Source organism: Chiloscyllium plagiosum, unplaced genomic scaffold (genome assembly GCF_037043375.1).
Source record: "Chiloscyllium plagiosum isolate Xiang-an unplaced genomic scaffold, Cpla_swu_hap1 HiC_scaffold_10, whole genome shotgun sequence".
Classification (NCBI taxonomy): Eukaryota; Metazoa; Chordata; class Chondrichthyes; order Orectolobiformes; family Hemiscylliidae; genus Chiloscyllium; species Chiloscyllium plagiosum.
In genome coordinates this window covers 86184016-86199962 of record NW_028270148.1, presented here as the reverse complement: position 1 = coordinate 86199962, position 15947 = coordinate 86184016, and the positions used below count along the sequence as shown (strand labels likewise).

At 42.3% G+C, this 15947-nt stretch overlaps 1 protein-coding gene across 1 annotated transcript in view; it reads left to right on the top strand.

Annotated features, from left to right (window-relative positions):
- Nucleotides 1-296: 296 nt before the first annotated feature.
- LOC122552971 (plasminogen) overlaps nt 297-15947 on the top strand; it is an 82791-nt gene continuing 67140 nt past the window's right edge. The window contains exons 1-3 of the mRNA XM_043696295.2: nt 297-451; nt 545-680; nt 2027-2133. Coding sequence (XP_043552230.1) covers nt 406-451; nt 545-680; nt 2027-2133 — 289 coding nt within the window. The 5' untranslated portion in view covers nt 297-405. The remainder of the gene's footprint in view (nt 452-544; nt 681-2026; nt 2134-15947) is intronic.

The window sequence follows — 15947 nt, the reverse complement described above, 5'->3', positions numbered from 1 at the left end:
TTTGTGGTTTCCCTTTATGAAATGAAGGTAGGACTTTAGGTCCAATGCTACCCAATCAGCATGTACATCATGACCATTTGTCTCTATTTGCTCTTAAAAGTGTTCAAAAAGAAGAGATGTTGTTGAATTAATGAAAGTCAAATGAAAATAACAAGACAATCAAACTGAAACATTAATGCCTTCTCCTAAGGCATTAATGAGCAAGATTTCTGAAAGTTTTCTGAATCTCTCAGGTAATGTTGGCAAGTATTTGCCACCTTTGCTTAGAGAATGATTTACTACCTCAACATGTAAAGTTGCTCTTTTGGCCCAAGCTTATTTATTTGGTGATGCAAAGTCCTCAGTCAGTAAATAAGACCCATTGCCATACCAGGGGTTTCTAAAGTGGTTCAAATCAGGATTAAAATGCTGATTTCCACAGGGCTCCTTTTTCTCAGTTTCTTATGTTTTGGTAAGTGAAACTAATAATTCGTTCGGATGGTTTTGTATAATGCATATTTTTATAAAGAAAGCATATTACCAAAATGTCTTTTTTTTTGTACAGTAAGAAGTAATATACTGACTGAATATGTAAAAACACAAGGGGCCTGGATTTATTCTGCACGAGAGTCAAAATATCCAGCAGTCAATGTAGAGAAATGTGCACAAAAATGTAACTCAGAAAGCCAATTTCTTTGCAGGTATATTTTTCACTTTATTGATAGAATATAGATAATGATTGAAGTACATAACGGACTATCAGCATATTTGTAAAAAAAAATTAGCTGTTATTCTATTGCCTGGGACTCAAATTATTGTGGGTTTGCTCCAGAAACATGAACACAAAAATCTTACATTAACACTCCAGTCCAGTTTTTCGTTGTGCTACACTGTCAGAGATGTCACCTTTCTGTTGACTCATTTAACCAGGACTCCATCTTTACTCTCAGATTAATGAAACAGTCTTTGCCACAAATTTTGTGCAGCAAGTGAGTTCTTACTCAATGTCCTGACAATCTCCCTCAAGAAAAATCTATTATCTGGCAATTTATTGCTACTTGCAGGAGTAGCTGTGCAACTGCCTACACTTCAAAATATTTAATTGGCTGTAATGCATTTTCGTACTTCATGAGATGAAAGGAACAAGTCTTTCTTTAAAGCAGAAACCAGGTTCATACTTAGATTGTAGATGTCTTGTCTGAACTGGGACCAAGCAGAATAGTCCACTGTTCATTTAGTTTTTGACATAGCTCTGCATTACATGAAATTTAGATTGGTTATTAAAACATGGCAGATAAATGTTACCCAGACACTGCTTAATGACCTGTTTTCATCAAGTAACCTATATAGGTTTACTGAACCATGCTTTTGAAAGGGCTAATCAGTAAATATAAGCATTTTGTCTCCAAACTTTCAGAGATTTTTGTCACCAAAAAAGGACATAACAGCCCTAAATTCTTGGACTGAGAGTGAAGGACTAAGATGATTTACCAATATAAACTAACTAGTACTTAGCACATCTCTGTATCATTATTTTGTCTCTTAATGGAAACATTTGAAACTATTAATTTTAAGCCAGTCAAACACTACTTTGAAACAATGGAAATTCCCTGAAAATTGGTGTTAAGCAGCAGACTATTAAAATGGAGTCATTTCTAGTCCTCAAGTATATCTTGCGAAAATAAGTACATTGCAAATCTAGTAAACTTAGTTCCGAACTAGCAAGTAAACCTATTGCTTTTCATACTAGTGCTTTAAAATTAATTTTTGATTTCTGCTAAATAGTGTTTTAAATTTGATAATTTTAAGTTTCCTTCATTATCTAATTATGTTGGCTTGGATTGGTTTAGCCTCAGCTATATTATTGGGAGTCGTTTTCATGAATGTTAATATTGGGTCAAGAGCCGATTGTTTGTTTTCAATTAAAGTGAAACCAGGGGACGTATGATGGGTGCTGATCCAATATCACATTTTTTACACTAAAGTCAGAATTATTCATATTGCATTTTATCTCATAATATTTCTCATTGTATGTTTTATTTGTCAGAGCATTCCTCTTCACTCAGAAGAATCAAGAATGTATCACTACAGCAGATAATAGTCATACACAATCAGTGGTGAGAAAACCAAATGTCATTCTTTATGAGAAACAAGGTAATTTAAGGTCTTAACTCATTTAAGTAAAGGATTAGGAGAGTGATACAGTCAATCTTGTTAAATGTTACATCAATTAGAAATGCAAAAATACCAAATCCAAATTATGGGTATCTTATCTAATCAAAAACAAATTTAAATTTGTAAAGTCCTGTGAATAGTGGTGTTCTGTGAATGTTTAGAAATGGGCACAAAAGCCGTTTTAATTACTTCAAATGGAAAAATGTTTCAAATTCACAGTTAGCTATGGCTCACTGAGTCAGAAGACCCTGGGTCTACACCAAACATCAGAAACCTGAGCACATAATCCAGACTGAAATTCTAGTGCAATACTGAAGGAGTGCTGCATTTCTGGTTGTGCTGTCTTATAGATATTATCTAGAAGAATATATTTTATCTGTTTGTCCTCTGTGATGGATGTAAAGGATTGTATGAACAGTCCAATATCACCAGGTCACTTAAACTGGAGTTCATGTGCTACTGCTGAGAAAATTAATGAACTTGTGAAATATTATTGACAGTGTGTATGGAATAACTCATAGCATCCACTGTCAATGTGGAGGCTATGTGTCCTAGATATTTTTGGGATTAACAGTATGATTAAAATGCATTAAGGATATCTTTTACACTTCATTTCACAGGGCCAGAAATATAGTCAAGACAGAAAATATATGGATTTACTTTACAGGTCTTAGTACCTTTTGTAAGTTTACCATGCATAGAATTTTTAAGGCCCTTTCAGGAATTCTAAATGATAAAGAAATTAAGGAATCCATATAGGGAGCTCTCATCTTCCCCCATCGAAATGTCTTATCTCTGACTCCCACTCATTCCACTAAAATGCACAGTGGATTATAAATTTTTAACCAGACAGAAGTTGTAGTTTGACCAAAGGGTGACTATTTGCACACAGAGAGGTTAAGCAAATATGAAATAGAATTTTACAAATAGAAAAATAGTTTGGTCAGCACATTGCGCATTTCAAACACTTTGTTTTCATGGCACAGAACACTGACATAACTGGCCCGATTTTTTTATCTTCTATTCGTTATGCAATAGTAATTTTGAATCTGCCAGAATTTTCATTAGTGTTCAATATTAGTCCAAAATTTCATACAGTTTGCTTCGTTTTACACACGGATATTAAAATGTTGTAACTATTAGGATGCCTCAGATGTAAAATAAAGCTATTGGGGAGCAGCTCTTTGTATATTTATCCCTCACTTCAAAAACTGCCATCTGAGTTAGTACCTGAAAAATATGTCATTACCCTTTAATGCCCAACAAGAACCTGCTCTGTCATGTTTAAATGAGATTAGGTAGTGCGTGGTTAATATTCCCGCATGTATTCTCCAAGCCTCGTACCAAACTTGACTCTAATTAAAACTGTCACCATGTCAATGGTACTGTAAACAGTGAAAAACATCCACAAGGGAGCTATTACATTGAGGAAATAATTTTGTCTGCTTAAGTAGGATGTTTACTTCATTTTGCCTTCATGTGTACATCTGCTTAGGCTTCTGGTGCTACACTCAACATTTCATCTGCAATAATTACAGTCAGGAGAAGGTAGATACTGGAACTTGTACTTCCAATCAGCAATCTATTCCTGGGGTTGAAAAGGATGATGATGAAGACTAGGAGGAGGTTAAGATGGAAACCTCTTGAATGATATGACACAGAGTCATAGAGTCATACAGCATGGAAGCAGACCCTTCGGTCCAACCAGTCCATGCTAAACATAATCCCCCACCTGCCTACTCTTGGCCCCCAAATCCCTCCAAACCTTTCCTAATCCAGAGTCTTTTAAACATTGTAATTGGACCCACATCCACCACTTCCTCAGGAAGTTCATTCCACATGCAAACCACCCTCTGTGTGAAGAATTTGCCCCTCATGTCTTTTTTAAATCTCTCTCTTCTCACCTTAAAAATGTGCCCCCTAGTCTTGAAATTTCCCATCCTAGGGAAAAGACAACTACTTTATTTTTATCCCTTATTATTTTATAAATGTCTATAAGGTCCCAGCCTATCCAGCCTTTCTTTATGATTCAAACCTATGTCCTTCATATAACAGTACTTCAGAAAAGGCCTCACCAATGCCCTGTACAACCTCAGAGTGACTCCCCAACTCCTGTACTCAAAGGACTGAACATTGAAGGCAAGCATGCTAAATGCCTTTTTAACCAACCTGTCTATATGTAACACAAGCTTCAAAGAATTACGTACTTAAAGCCTTAGTTCCCCCATTCTACGACACTACCCATGGCTCTACCATAATTCTATAAGCCCTACCCTTGTTTATTGAATCAAATTACGATATCTTGCATTTATCCAGATTGAACTCCATCTGCCATTTTCCAGCCCATTGGCCCATTTGATCAAGATCCCTTTGTAATCTTAGACAATCTTCTCCGCTGCTTACTATGTCACCGTTTTTGCTGTTGTTTGCAAACTTACAAGCCATGCTTTCTATATTCTCATCTGAATCATTTATATAAACAACAAACAAAAGAGGACCCACAACTGATCCCTGTGGACCACCGCTAATGATAGGGCTCCAGTCCGTAAAGCAACCCTCCACCACCACTCTCTGTTTCCTGCCATTAAGCCAATTATGTATCCAATTGGCAAGCTCACCCTGCATCCCACATGACCTAACTTTACTAATTAGTCTACCATGCGGAACCTTGTTGAAGGCTTTGTTGAAGTCCAAGTAAACAACGTCTATTGCTCTGCCCTTATCAATCTTTTTGGTGACTTCCTCAAAGCACTCAATTAAGATTGTGAGACATAATTTTCCTCACACAACACCATACTGACTATCCCTAATCAATTTTTGCCCCTCAAAATGCCCATAAATCATGTCCAACAGTTTATCCACAACCAAAGTCAGACTCATAGGTCTATAGTTCACCAGGTCTCCTTACAATGTTTCTTAACAACATAGAAGGCAATTATTCCCTGCCTGAAGGCACCACTCATCAGAAGCTATAGGCCCATCAGGTCTTTCTTAAACTTCTTTTCATTCCATTCATTGCATTTCTCGATCACAGGAAGCTGAGAAGATCTGATGTACGATACTTTCACCAAGGAGGCAGTAGACAGTAGCCAGATCTGTTTTTGGGACTGCAGTGGAAAACAGAATATGTTAAGATTTTCATGTTGGGAAGCCCTTAATCGATATGGAGACAAGATATCTATCCAATTAGAGCCAGGGACAGAAACAAAGCCAAGTTGAATGAATTTAAGAAACTCTGTAACACATATCACTGAGACTGCTGCTGTTTTAAGGGAGAGGTCTGCTAAAGCTTTCCACAGGAGGCAGGATGTCTGAACTCGAGGCAGGTAGGTTATGAGAGAGAAGATAGAGGTCCTCTTCTTATCAGATGGCAGAAGGCAGTCACTTAATTGTGCAGAAGGTGCATGTCTCTGTTCATTCCCGTCTTTCTCCTCTGCTTCCTCTCTTAGCTTCTCTGCTGATAGGGGTCTCACCACCCTCAAATCACGTACATCTCCCAAGGCCACATTAAGGAGAGCACAACATGTCACCATAATGCCCCAAATCCTTGGAGAAGGGCATTTGATGGTGACACCTGGTTGATTTAAGCAACCGATTTTGAGAAATCCAATGCCCTACTTAATAGTTGTCAGAATGAACTGGTAGCATCCGTTCTATCACCTTTGTACATCCGCAGAGAGTGAACTGCCTTTCTGCCTTGGGCTGAGGCAGCTTGGACTAGCTGAGGATGATGGAACAGGATGAAGGCTATATGAGCTTCCAGAAACATAGCAGATGAGCACAAGTTGAATGTTGAGGGAGAAGAATACTTCCCTCTTGATGAATCTGATTGGGTCAAGATTGAGGTGTTGAAGGCTATGTTGAAGGCTATGTTGAAGGCTATGTGGGTGCAACCAATAATGTGTTTTGTGGATTCCAGTGTTTGAGGTGGAATCAACTGTTCCCTGCAATTACAAGGCCATGCCTTTCAGTATATAAATGTGTATTCCAGTCCTACCAGACAGCATTAGTGACCTGCAAATTGTTGTGACGTGTAGCTGTTTTCACGATGCTATTAAGGTCCACAGTTGATTCTTGAAGGGAGTCAGAGGTGAAAAGATTCAAGGACCCAGTGAAGTTAATAGCTACTGGAATGGGATGGTGGCCAGTAGAGGGAGGTGTAATGTGTTTTATGGCAAGGACACAGATCTTGGTGATTGTCCACCGAAGGAGTTGTAGTCTCCTGCGGCACTCGTCTTTGATCATTTCCAGGTCTTCAGTGGTGGATGATATGCTGAGTGTTTGGCTTCCATTTCCTTCTTGCTCCCCCATCCTATCCTGTGCCCTCCCAATCACTTGATTCAATCTTCTTACAGAGGATATTGCTCCTTGATGCTACTGTGTCCAAGATCTGACAGTCGCTATATCATTGCCTGCTGATGCTTTCCTTCCAGGCATGTGGCTATATATTTGTGCTTGGCACACTTCAGCTGTCAGAAGAAGGCCTATTTGCACCTATTCTCAGTTTCCTACCAGCTACACAATCCTCCACCCATGGCAATTTATGATCCCCTATGAGATGAGCTTTTATTTTCCCCAATAACCTTTGATATGGTATCTTATCAAGGGCCTTCCGGAAATCTAAGTACAGTACATCTATTGAGTCCACTTTATCCACATCATATTTTATTTCCTCAAAGAATGCCAACAAATTGGTTAACATGATTTCCCTTTCATAAAGCCATGTTGGCTCTGCTGGATTGCCATGAAGCTTTCTAAGTGCCTTGTTATTTTCTGCTGGTCCAGGCAGCCATTATGCCAGCATAGATCACAATTGTACATGGGATCCTTGCAGAATCCCCATCACAGCCCACTCAGAAGGAATTGCCCAGGAAATTGAATTTTCTATTTGATAATTTCACTGTGCTGTGATCCCTCTGAAATTCTCCATTTAAATTGGAGACTTCCGATGGTTCTAATGAAATTATGTAAAATAGTTGCTTAGGAAAAATTAGACTATTAAATACATGACCTAACTCCTGATAAATATTAAGCAGACCCCATACTCAACTCACACACCCCAATCTACTTCTCCCCAGATCAGTTACACTACTTATCTCCAACAACTTGTTCTGCGCTACAAAACAACTGTCAGAATGGAAGCAAAGCTCAACATTTCTGAGCCCCTGAGTGTGATCTCTGAATGAGACTGTCATTCCCCATTAAATCTCTCCCAATGTCTTTAAAAATAACTTCTAATATCTTCCTTATGCCAGATGCTAAGCTATCTGGCCTAAAGTTTCCTGATTTCTCTCTCCTTTCCTTTTGAAGAAAGAAGTTACTTTTGCTGCGTTCCAGTTGAATGGAACTTATGTTGAGTCAAAGGAATATTGGAAAATTAATTATCTCACCAGCCACCTCTTTTGAAGTCCATCAGGATCAAAGGGTTTGTCAGGCACAGCTTGAATAATTTGCTCAGTACCAAATCCCTGTTGATTGTAGTTTTTTTAAGTTCCTTGCTTCCATTTCCTGATTTACAGCTGTTTCAGTGATGTTACTTTGTTTGTATGTGTTTGTTTCTGCTGGAATCATGTGGGATATCTGTCAGTGTTATTGGTACCAAGTGAGGATGGATGCCCGCATGAGATCTTAGATAAAAGATAGATTTTGTTTTTGACATAGAATTTATTCATTACATATTACTTAATATGTCTATGTAAATACTTAGAGCCAAATACCAAAAACTGGTCATCTTTATGCAGGAACAGTCCTCTATTATTCTCTTGGGTACAGCTTCTTGGTACTATTGCTAGACTATAATCCAGAACTCATCTGATATTCTGGGGAGCCAGGTTTGAATCTGACCATGGCAGTTGGTGGACTTTGAATTCAATTTTTAAAAGGTCTCAAATTAAGAACTTACTGATGACCATGATATGATTTTGAGTGTCAGAAAAACCCATCTAGCTCATGAATGCTCCTCAGGGAAGGTAATCTACCATCTGAGAATCTTCTATAAAGTGATATGTGGCACTATCACTGTGCAAAATATAATAGACTTCAAACAGATATAGCAACTGAAGACTGGGCATCCATGAGACACTCATCACCAGCAGGGCCATCAACAGCAGCAGAATTGTAATCCAGCACAATCTGTAACCTCATGGCTCCACTCAACCATTATCATCAAACCAGGGATCAGCTCTGGTTCAATAGAGAGTGCAGGAAGACATGCCAGGAGCAGTACAAGTCATACTTTTAAAAAAAATGAAGCTACCAGACAGGTTTACTTGCGTGCCAAACAGTATAAGCAGCAAGTCATAGATAAAGCTAAGCAATCCCACAACCAACAGATCAGATCCAAGTTCCGCAGTCCTGCCATGTCCAGTTTTGAATGATGGTGAACAATTAAACAGTTTACTGGAGAAGGAGGCTCCACAAATATTCCCATCCTCAATGATGGAAGAGCCAAGCATGTCAGTGCAAAAAATGAGGCTGAAGCTTTCATAGCAATCTTCAGCCAGTAGTGCCATGTACATAACTCATCTCAACCTCTTCCAGTGGTCCCCAGCATTACAGATATAAGCATTCAGCCAATTTGATTCACTTCATGTGAAATCAAGAAACAGTTGGAGGCACTGGATACTGCAAAAGCTATGGGTCCTGACAGCGTTCTGGCAATGTGATAAAGACTTGCGCTTCAGAACTTGACACACCTTTAGTCAGTTGTTCCAGGACAGTTAACAACACTGGCATCTAGCTGACAATATAGAAAATTGTCCAGGTATGTCCTGTACACAAAACATAGGAGAAACCCAACCATGCCAATTACCGCCCTATCAGGCTATTCTTGATTATCAGTAAAGTGCTGGAAGATATCATTAACAGTGCAATCAAGCATCACTTGTTCAGCAATAACCTGCTCATTGATGCCCACTTGGGTTCCGCTGGAGCCACTCAGTGCCTGATCTCATTACTGCCTTGGTTCAAACATGGACAAAAGAGTTGAATTCCAGAGGTGAGGTGAGAGCGACAGCCCTTGACCTTAAGATCGCACTTGACTGAATGTAGCATCAAGGAGCCTTAGCAAAACTGGAATCAATGGGAATAAGGGCAAACTCTCCACTGGTCAGAGTCATATCTGGCACACAGGAAGATGATTGTGCTTGTTAGGGGTCAGTCATCCCAGCTCCAGATCTGGGGTGTGGCACAGTGGTTAGCACTGCTGCCTCACAATAGCAGGGATTGGATTTTAATCTCAGGCATGTTCTCCCTGTATCTGCATGCATTTCCGTCAGGTGCTTCAGTTTCCTCCCACAGTCCAAAGATTAGGAGGATTGCCATTCTAAATTGCCCCATGGCATCCAAGGTTATGCAGGCTAGATGGTAAGTATGGGTATAGTGGGGATGTTGGTCTGGCTGCGATATTCTTCAGAGGGTCTTTGCAGACTAGACAAGTTTAATGGCCTCCAACTGCTCTGTAAAGGTTCTATGATTCCATCTCTGAAGGACTTCCTCAGGTTAGTGTCCTAGGTCCAACTAACTTCAGCTGCTTCATCAATGGCCTCCCCACCACCATAAGGTCAGAAGTGGGGATGTTTGCTTATGATTACACAATGTTCAGTGCCATTCATAACTCCTTAGATATTGAAGCAGTTTATGCTCAAATGCACAAGATCCAGATAAAATCCAGGCTTGGTCTGACAAGTAGCAAGAAACATCCACACCACACAAATGCCAGGCAAAGACCATCTCAATTAAGATGTTCAATGCTGTTACCACTATCAACATCCTGAAGATTACCATTGAACAGAAACTTAACTGGAATAAATACAGTGTCTACAAGAGCAGGTCAGAGACTAGGAATACTGCAGTGAGTGACTCACCTCCTGGCGCCGCAACGCTTGTCCATCATCTACAAGACAAAAGTCAACAGTGTGATGAAGTATGTCTCACTTTTCTGGATGAGTGCAGCTCCAACAACACTCAAGAAGTTTGACACAATTCAGGACAAAGCAGGCAATCTGATTGGCACCACATCTACAAACATCCAGTCCCTCCACCACTGATAATCAGCTGCAGCAGTGTATATTACCTACAAGATTCAATTCAGAAATTTACCAAAGATCCTTAGACAGTACTTTACAAACCCATGAACATTTCTATCTAGTAGGACAAGGGCAGACACTGGGGATTGCGTCATCTGCAAGTTCCCCTCCAAGCCATTTAGCATCCTTGAAAATATTGCATTCCCTTCACTATTGCTGTGTCAAAATCCTGGAATTCTCTCCCCAATGGCATTGTGGGTAAACTCACAGTATGTGGTTGAAGACGGCAGCTCACCGCCACCTTTTCAGGTGCAACTGGGGATGAGCAACAAATGCTGGTCAGCCTGTGCCGTCCACATTTCACAAGTGAATAAAAACACTCTTAATAGCTAGTTACATTACATCTGAAATGCATGATTCCCTCATGTGAGAAATCAAATTCACCTTAAGATTAAGAATGTATTACTTCTATGAAACATTCTGATAACACTCTTAGGGGCAACTACCAAAAACTGGGTAGCACCCTCAAGAAAGTCCTTTATTTCCAGATGGAAGAGCTTTTCTAGTGATGTTAGTTAGGTGTTTCAAGTCCTATTTGGCTTATACAATGATTAGTACCCTCTACGGTGAAGACTGATACAAAATTCTTGTTCAATTCCTCAGCTATACCGTTATTTTCCATTACTAATTCACCAGAGTATTTTTTATTGGACCAATACTCACTTCATGAATAGTTCTTTTTATAATATCTATATACAGTAGTCCCCCCTTACCCCCGAGGGGTTTGTTTCAGGACCTATCACAGAAGCCTGAAACCACAGATAGGAACAAACCTTAAAATGGGAAACGTACCTTCCCAGCATCCTCCTGGTCCCTGGTTCTGGAAGGTTCCCTATAATATATTTGGTTTCCTATAGTATAATGTGATGGATGTAGGCAAGGTAGATCGGGAGAAACCATTCTCCTCGTAGAGGGGTTCAACAAACACTTTAAAGGCAAGGAGCAGAATGTTTAGAGGGGAGTTGAGGAAAAATTGTTTCACTAAGGGTTGTGGGCATCTGGAACTCACTCTCTCAGTGGAGCAGGTAAGCGCTGTTTGGCAGTGGCTGCTGGAAGGCTCGGTGACGTTTGTTTAACGGTTTAAATTTGAAAGTTTTTTTTTAAAAAGTGCGGCGCGGACCCGGAAGCTGGTGTAGCGCAAGCTTACCTGGGTAGGTTTTTTTCCCTATGAAAGCGCGCAGGAGAGGAACCGAGGCACTACAGAGGTAGTGCCTCCCACCCTCCCTCCTCCTCTAACCTAATAATAAGACCCGTTGTGGTAAGTAGGTAAGTGCTGCATTTTGCTTGTTCTATTCTTGGACCTAGTTTTTTTTTAAAAAGTTACTTTTAGAGGGATGGCAGTGAAGGCAGTGCAATGTTCCTCTTGCAACATGTTTGAGGTGAGGGATGCCATGGTCGTCCCTGCTGATTACACTTGCAGGAAGTGCACCCATCTCCAGCTCCTCCAAGACCGTGTTAGGGAACTGGAGCTGGAGTTGGATGAACCTAGGATCATTCGGGAGGCAAAAGGGGTCATAGATCGGAGCTTTAGGGAAGTAGTAACTCCAAAGGTTGCAGACAGATGGGTGACAGTGAGGGGGACTGGGAGGAAGCAGCCAGTGCAGGGACCTCCTGTGGCCGTTCCCCTCAAGAACAAGTATACCGTTTTGGATACTTGTGGGGGGGACGGCTTACCAGGGGTAAACAATGGGGTTCAGGCCTCTGGTGCGGAGCCTGTCCCCGTTGCTCAGAAGGGAAGGGTGGAGAAGAGCAGGGCAATAGTTATTGGGGACTCGATAGTTCAGGGCACAGATAGGCGGTTTTGTGGGGGCGAGAGAGACTCACGTTTGGTATGTTGCCTCCCAGGTGCAAGGGTACGTGATGTCTCTGATCATGTTTTCCGGGTCCTTAAGGGGGAGGGGGAGCAGCCCGAAGTCGTGGTCCACATTGGCACCAACGACATAGGTAGGAAGAGGGCTGAGGATGTTAGGCAGGCTTTCAGGGAGCTAGGTTGGAAGCTCAGAGTTAGAACAAACAGAGTTGTTGTCTCTGGTTTGTTACCCGTGCCACGTGATAGAGAGTCGAGGAATAGGGAGAGAGAACAGTTAAATGCGTGGCTACAGGGATGGTGCAGGAGGGAGGGATTCCGGTATCTGGATAACTGGGGTTCTTTCTGGGGAAGGTGGGACCTCTATAAACAGGATGGTCTACACCTGAACCTGAGGGGCACTAAAGTATCCTTGGGGGGAGGTTTGCTAGTGCTCTTTGGGGGGGTTTAAACTAACTCTGCAGAGGCATGGGAACCTAGACTGTAGCTTTAGGGTGCAGGACCTGGAGTGTAGGGAGGTTAGGAATATGGCATCAATCTCAAAGGAGGGTGCCTGTAAACAGGAAAGTGGCTTGAAGTGTGTATACTTCAATGCAAGAAGTATACGAAATAAGGTAGGTGAACTTGCAGCGTGGGTTGGTACCTGGGATTTCGATGTTGTGGCTATTACGGAGACATGGGTAGAACAGGGACAGGATTGGCTGTTGCAAGTTCCAGGGTTTAAATGTTTTAGTAGGGTCAGAGGTGGGTGTAAAAGAGGGGGAGGTGTGGCATTGCTTGTCTAAGATAGTATTACAGCGGTGGAAAGGACGATGGATGAATTCTCGCCATCTGAGGTAGTTTGGGCTGAGGTTAGGAATAGGAAAGGTGAGGTCACCCTGTTAGGAGTTTTCTACAGGCCTCCTAATAGTCCTAGAGACGTAGAAGAAAGGATTGCGAGGATGATTCAGGAGAAGAGTGAAAGTAATAGGGTCGTTGTTATGGGGGACTTTAACTTTCCAGATATTGACTGGGAAAGCTATAGCTCGAGTTCATTAGATGGGTCGGTGTTTGTCCAATGTGTGCAGGAGGGTTTCCTGACACAATATGTAGACAGGCCAACAAGAGGTGAGGCTATACTGGATTTGGTTCTGGGTAACGAACCAGGCCAGGTGTTAGAATTGGAGGTAGGTGAGCACTTTGGGGACAGTGACCACAATTCAGTGACTTTTACTCTAGTGATGGAGAGGGATAAGTGTGCACTGCAGGGCAAGAGTTATAGCTGGGGGCAGGGAAATTATGATGCGGTGAGACACGACTTAGGATGTGTGGCTTGGAAATGTAGGCTTCAAGAGGAGGGCACAATTGATATGTGGAGCTTGTTCAAGGAGCAACTATTGAGTGTCCTTGATAAGTATGTACCTGTCAGGCAGGGAGGAAAGGGTCGTGTGAGGGAGCCGTGGTTTAATAAGGACTTGGAATGCTGTGGTTCTGTTCGCCGAGCTGGAAGTTTTTGTTGCAAACGTTTCGTCCCCTGTCTAGGTGACATCCTCAGTGCTTGGGAGCCTCCTGTGAAGCGCTTCTGTGGTGTTTCCTCCGGCATTTATAGTGGCCTGTCCCTGCCGCTTCCGGTTGTCAGTTTCAGCTGTCCGCTGTAGTGGCCGGTATATTGGGTCCAGGTCTATGTATTTGTTGATGGAGTTTGTGGATGAGTGCCCTAGAAGCTTGGCACTCATCCACAAACTCCATCAACAAACACATAGACCTGGACCCAATATACCGGCCACTACAGCGGACAGCTGAAACTGACAACCGGAAGCGGCAGGGACAGGCCACTATAAATGCCGGAGGAAACACCACAGAAGCGCTTCACAGGAGGCTCCCAAGCACTGAGGATGTCACCTAGACAGGAGACGAAACGTTTGCAACAAAAACTTCCAGCTCGGCGAACAGAACCACAGCAACGAGCACCCGAGCTACAAATCTTCTCACAAACTTTGAAGGAATTGGAATCCCTTGTAAAAGGGAAGAGGGCGGCCTATGTAAAGATGAGGCGCGAAGGTTCAATTGGGGCGATTGAGAGTTATAAGGTAGCCAGGAAGGATCTGAAGAGAGAGCTAAGAGCAGCAAGGAGGGGACATGAAAAGTCCTTAGTTGATAGGATTAGGGAAAACCCTAAGGCTTTCTATAGGTATGTCAGGAACAAAAGAATGACTCGGGTAGGAATAGGTCCAGTCAAGGATAGTAGTGGGAAGTTGCGTGTGGAGGCTGAAGAGATTGGGAGACACTGAATGAATACTTTTCATCAGTATTCACTCAGGAACAGGACATTGTTGCCGATGTGAATACTGAGTCACAATTAATTAGAATGGATGGCTTTGAGGTATGTAGGGAAGAGGTGTTGGAAATTCTGGAAAGGGTGAAAATAGATAAGTCCCCTGGGCCTGATGGCATTTATCCTAGGATTCTCTGGGAAGCAAGGGAGGAGATTGCAGAGCCATTGCCTTGATTTTTATGTCCTCGTTGTCTGCAGGAATAGTGCCAAAAGACTGGAGGATAGCAAATGTGGTTCCCTTGTTCAAGAAGAGGAATAGGGATAACCCTAGTAACTATAGGCCGGTGAGTCTCACTTCTGTTGTGGGCACAGTCTTAGAGAGAATTGTAAGGTATAGGATTTATGAACATCTGGATAGGAATAATGAGATCAAAGATAGTCAGCATGGTCTTGTGAAGGGCAGGTCATGCCTCACAAACCTTATTGAATTCTTTGAGAAGGTGACTAAGGAGGTGGACGAGGGTAAAGCGGTAGATGTGGTGTATATGGATTTTAGTAAGGCGTTTGATAAGGTTCCCCATGGTAGGCTACTGCAGAAAATACGGAGGTATGCCATTGAGGGTGAGTTGGAGGTTTGGATTAGGAATTGGCTGGCTGGAAGAAGACAGAGGGTAATAGTTGATGGTAAAGGTTCATCTTGGAGTGCAGTTACTAGCGGTGTTCCGCAAGGATCTGTTTTGGGACCATTGCTGTTTGTCATTTTTATAAATGACCTGGAGGAGGGGCTAGAAGGTTGGGTGAGCAAGTTTGCGGATGATACGAAAGTCGGTGGAATTGTTGACAGTGAGGAAGGATGTGTCAGGTTACAGCGGGATATAAATAAGCTGCAGAGCTGGGCAGAAAGGTGGCAAATGGAGTTCAATGTAGGTAAGTGTGAGGTGATTCACTTTGGTAAGAGTAACAAGAAGATGGGGTACTGGGCTAATGGTCGGATACTTGGTAGTGTGGATGAGCAGAGGGATCTTTAGATTTGATTACTTACATTAGATTACTTACAGTGTGGAAACAGGCCCGTCGGCCCAACAAGTCCACACCGACCCGCCGAAGCGCAACCCACCTATTCCCCTACATTTACCCCTTTACCTAACACTACGGGCAATTTAGCATGGCCAATTCACCTGACCTGCACATCTTTGGACTGTGGGAGGAAACCGGAGAACCCGGAGGAAACCCACGCAGACACGGGGAGAATGTGCAAACTCCACACAGTCAGTCACCTGAGTCGGGAATTGAACCCGGGTCTCTAGCGCTGTGAGGCAGCAGTGCTAACCACTGTGCCACCGTGCCGCCCTTGGTGTCCATGGACACAGATCTCTGAAAGTTTCCACCCAGGTAAATAGTGCTGTGAAGAAGGCATATGGCGTACTGGCTTTTATTGGTAGAGGAATTGAGTTCTGGAGTCCTGAGGTCATGTTGGAGTTGTATAAGACTCTGGTGCGGCCGCATCTGAAGTATTGTGTGTAGTTTTGGTCGCCATACTATAGGAAGGATGTGGAGGCATTGGAACGGGTGCAGAGGAGGTTTACCAGGATGTTGCCTGGTATGGTAGGAAGATCGTATGAGGAAAGGCTGAGGCACTTGGGGC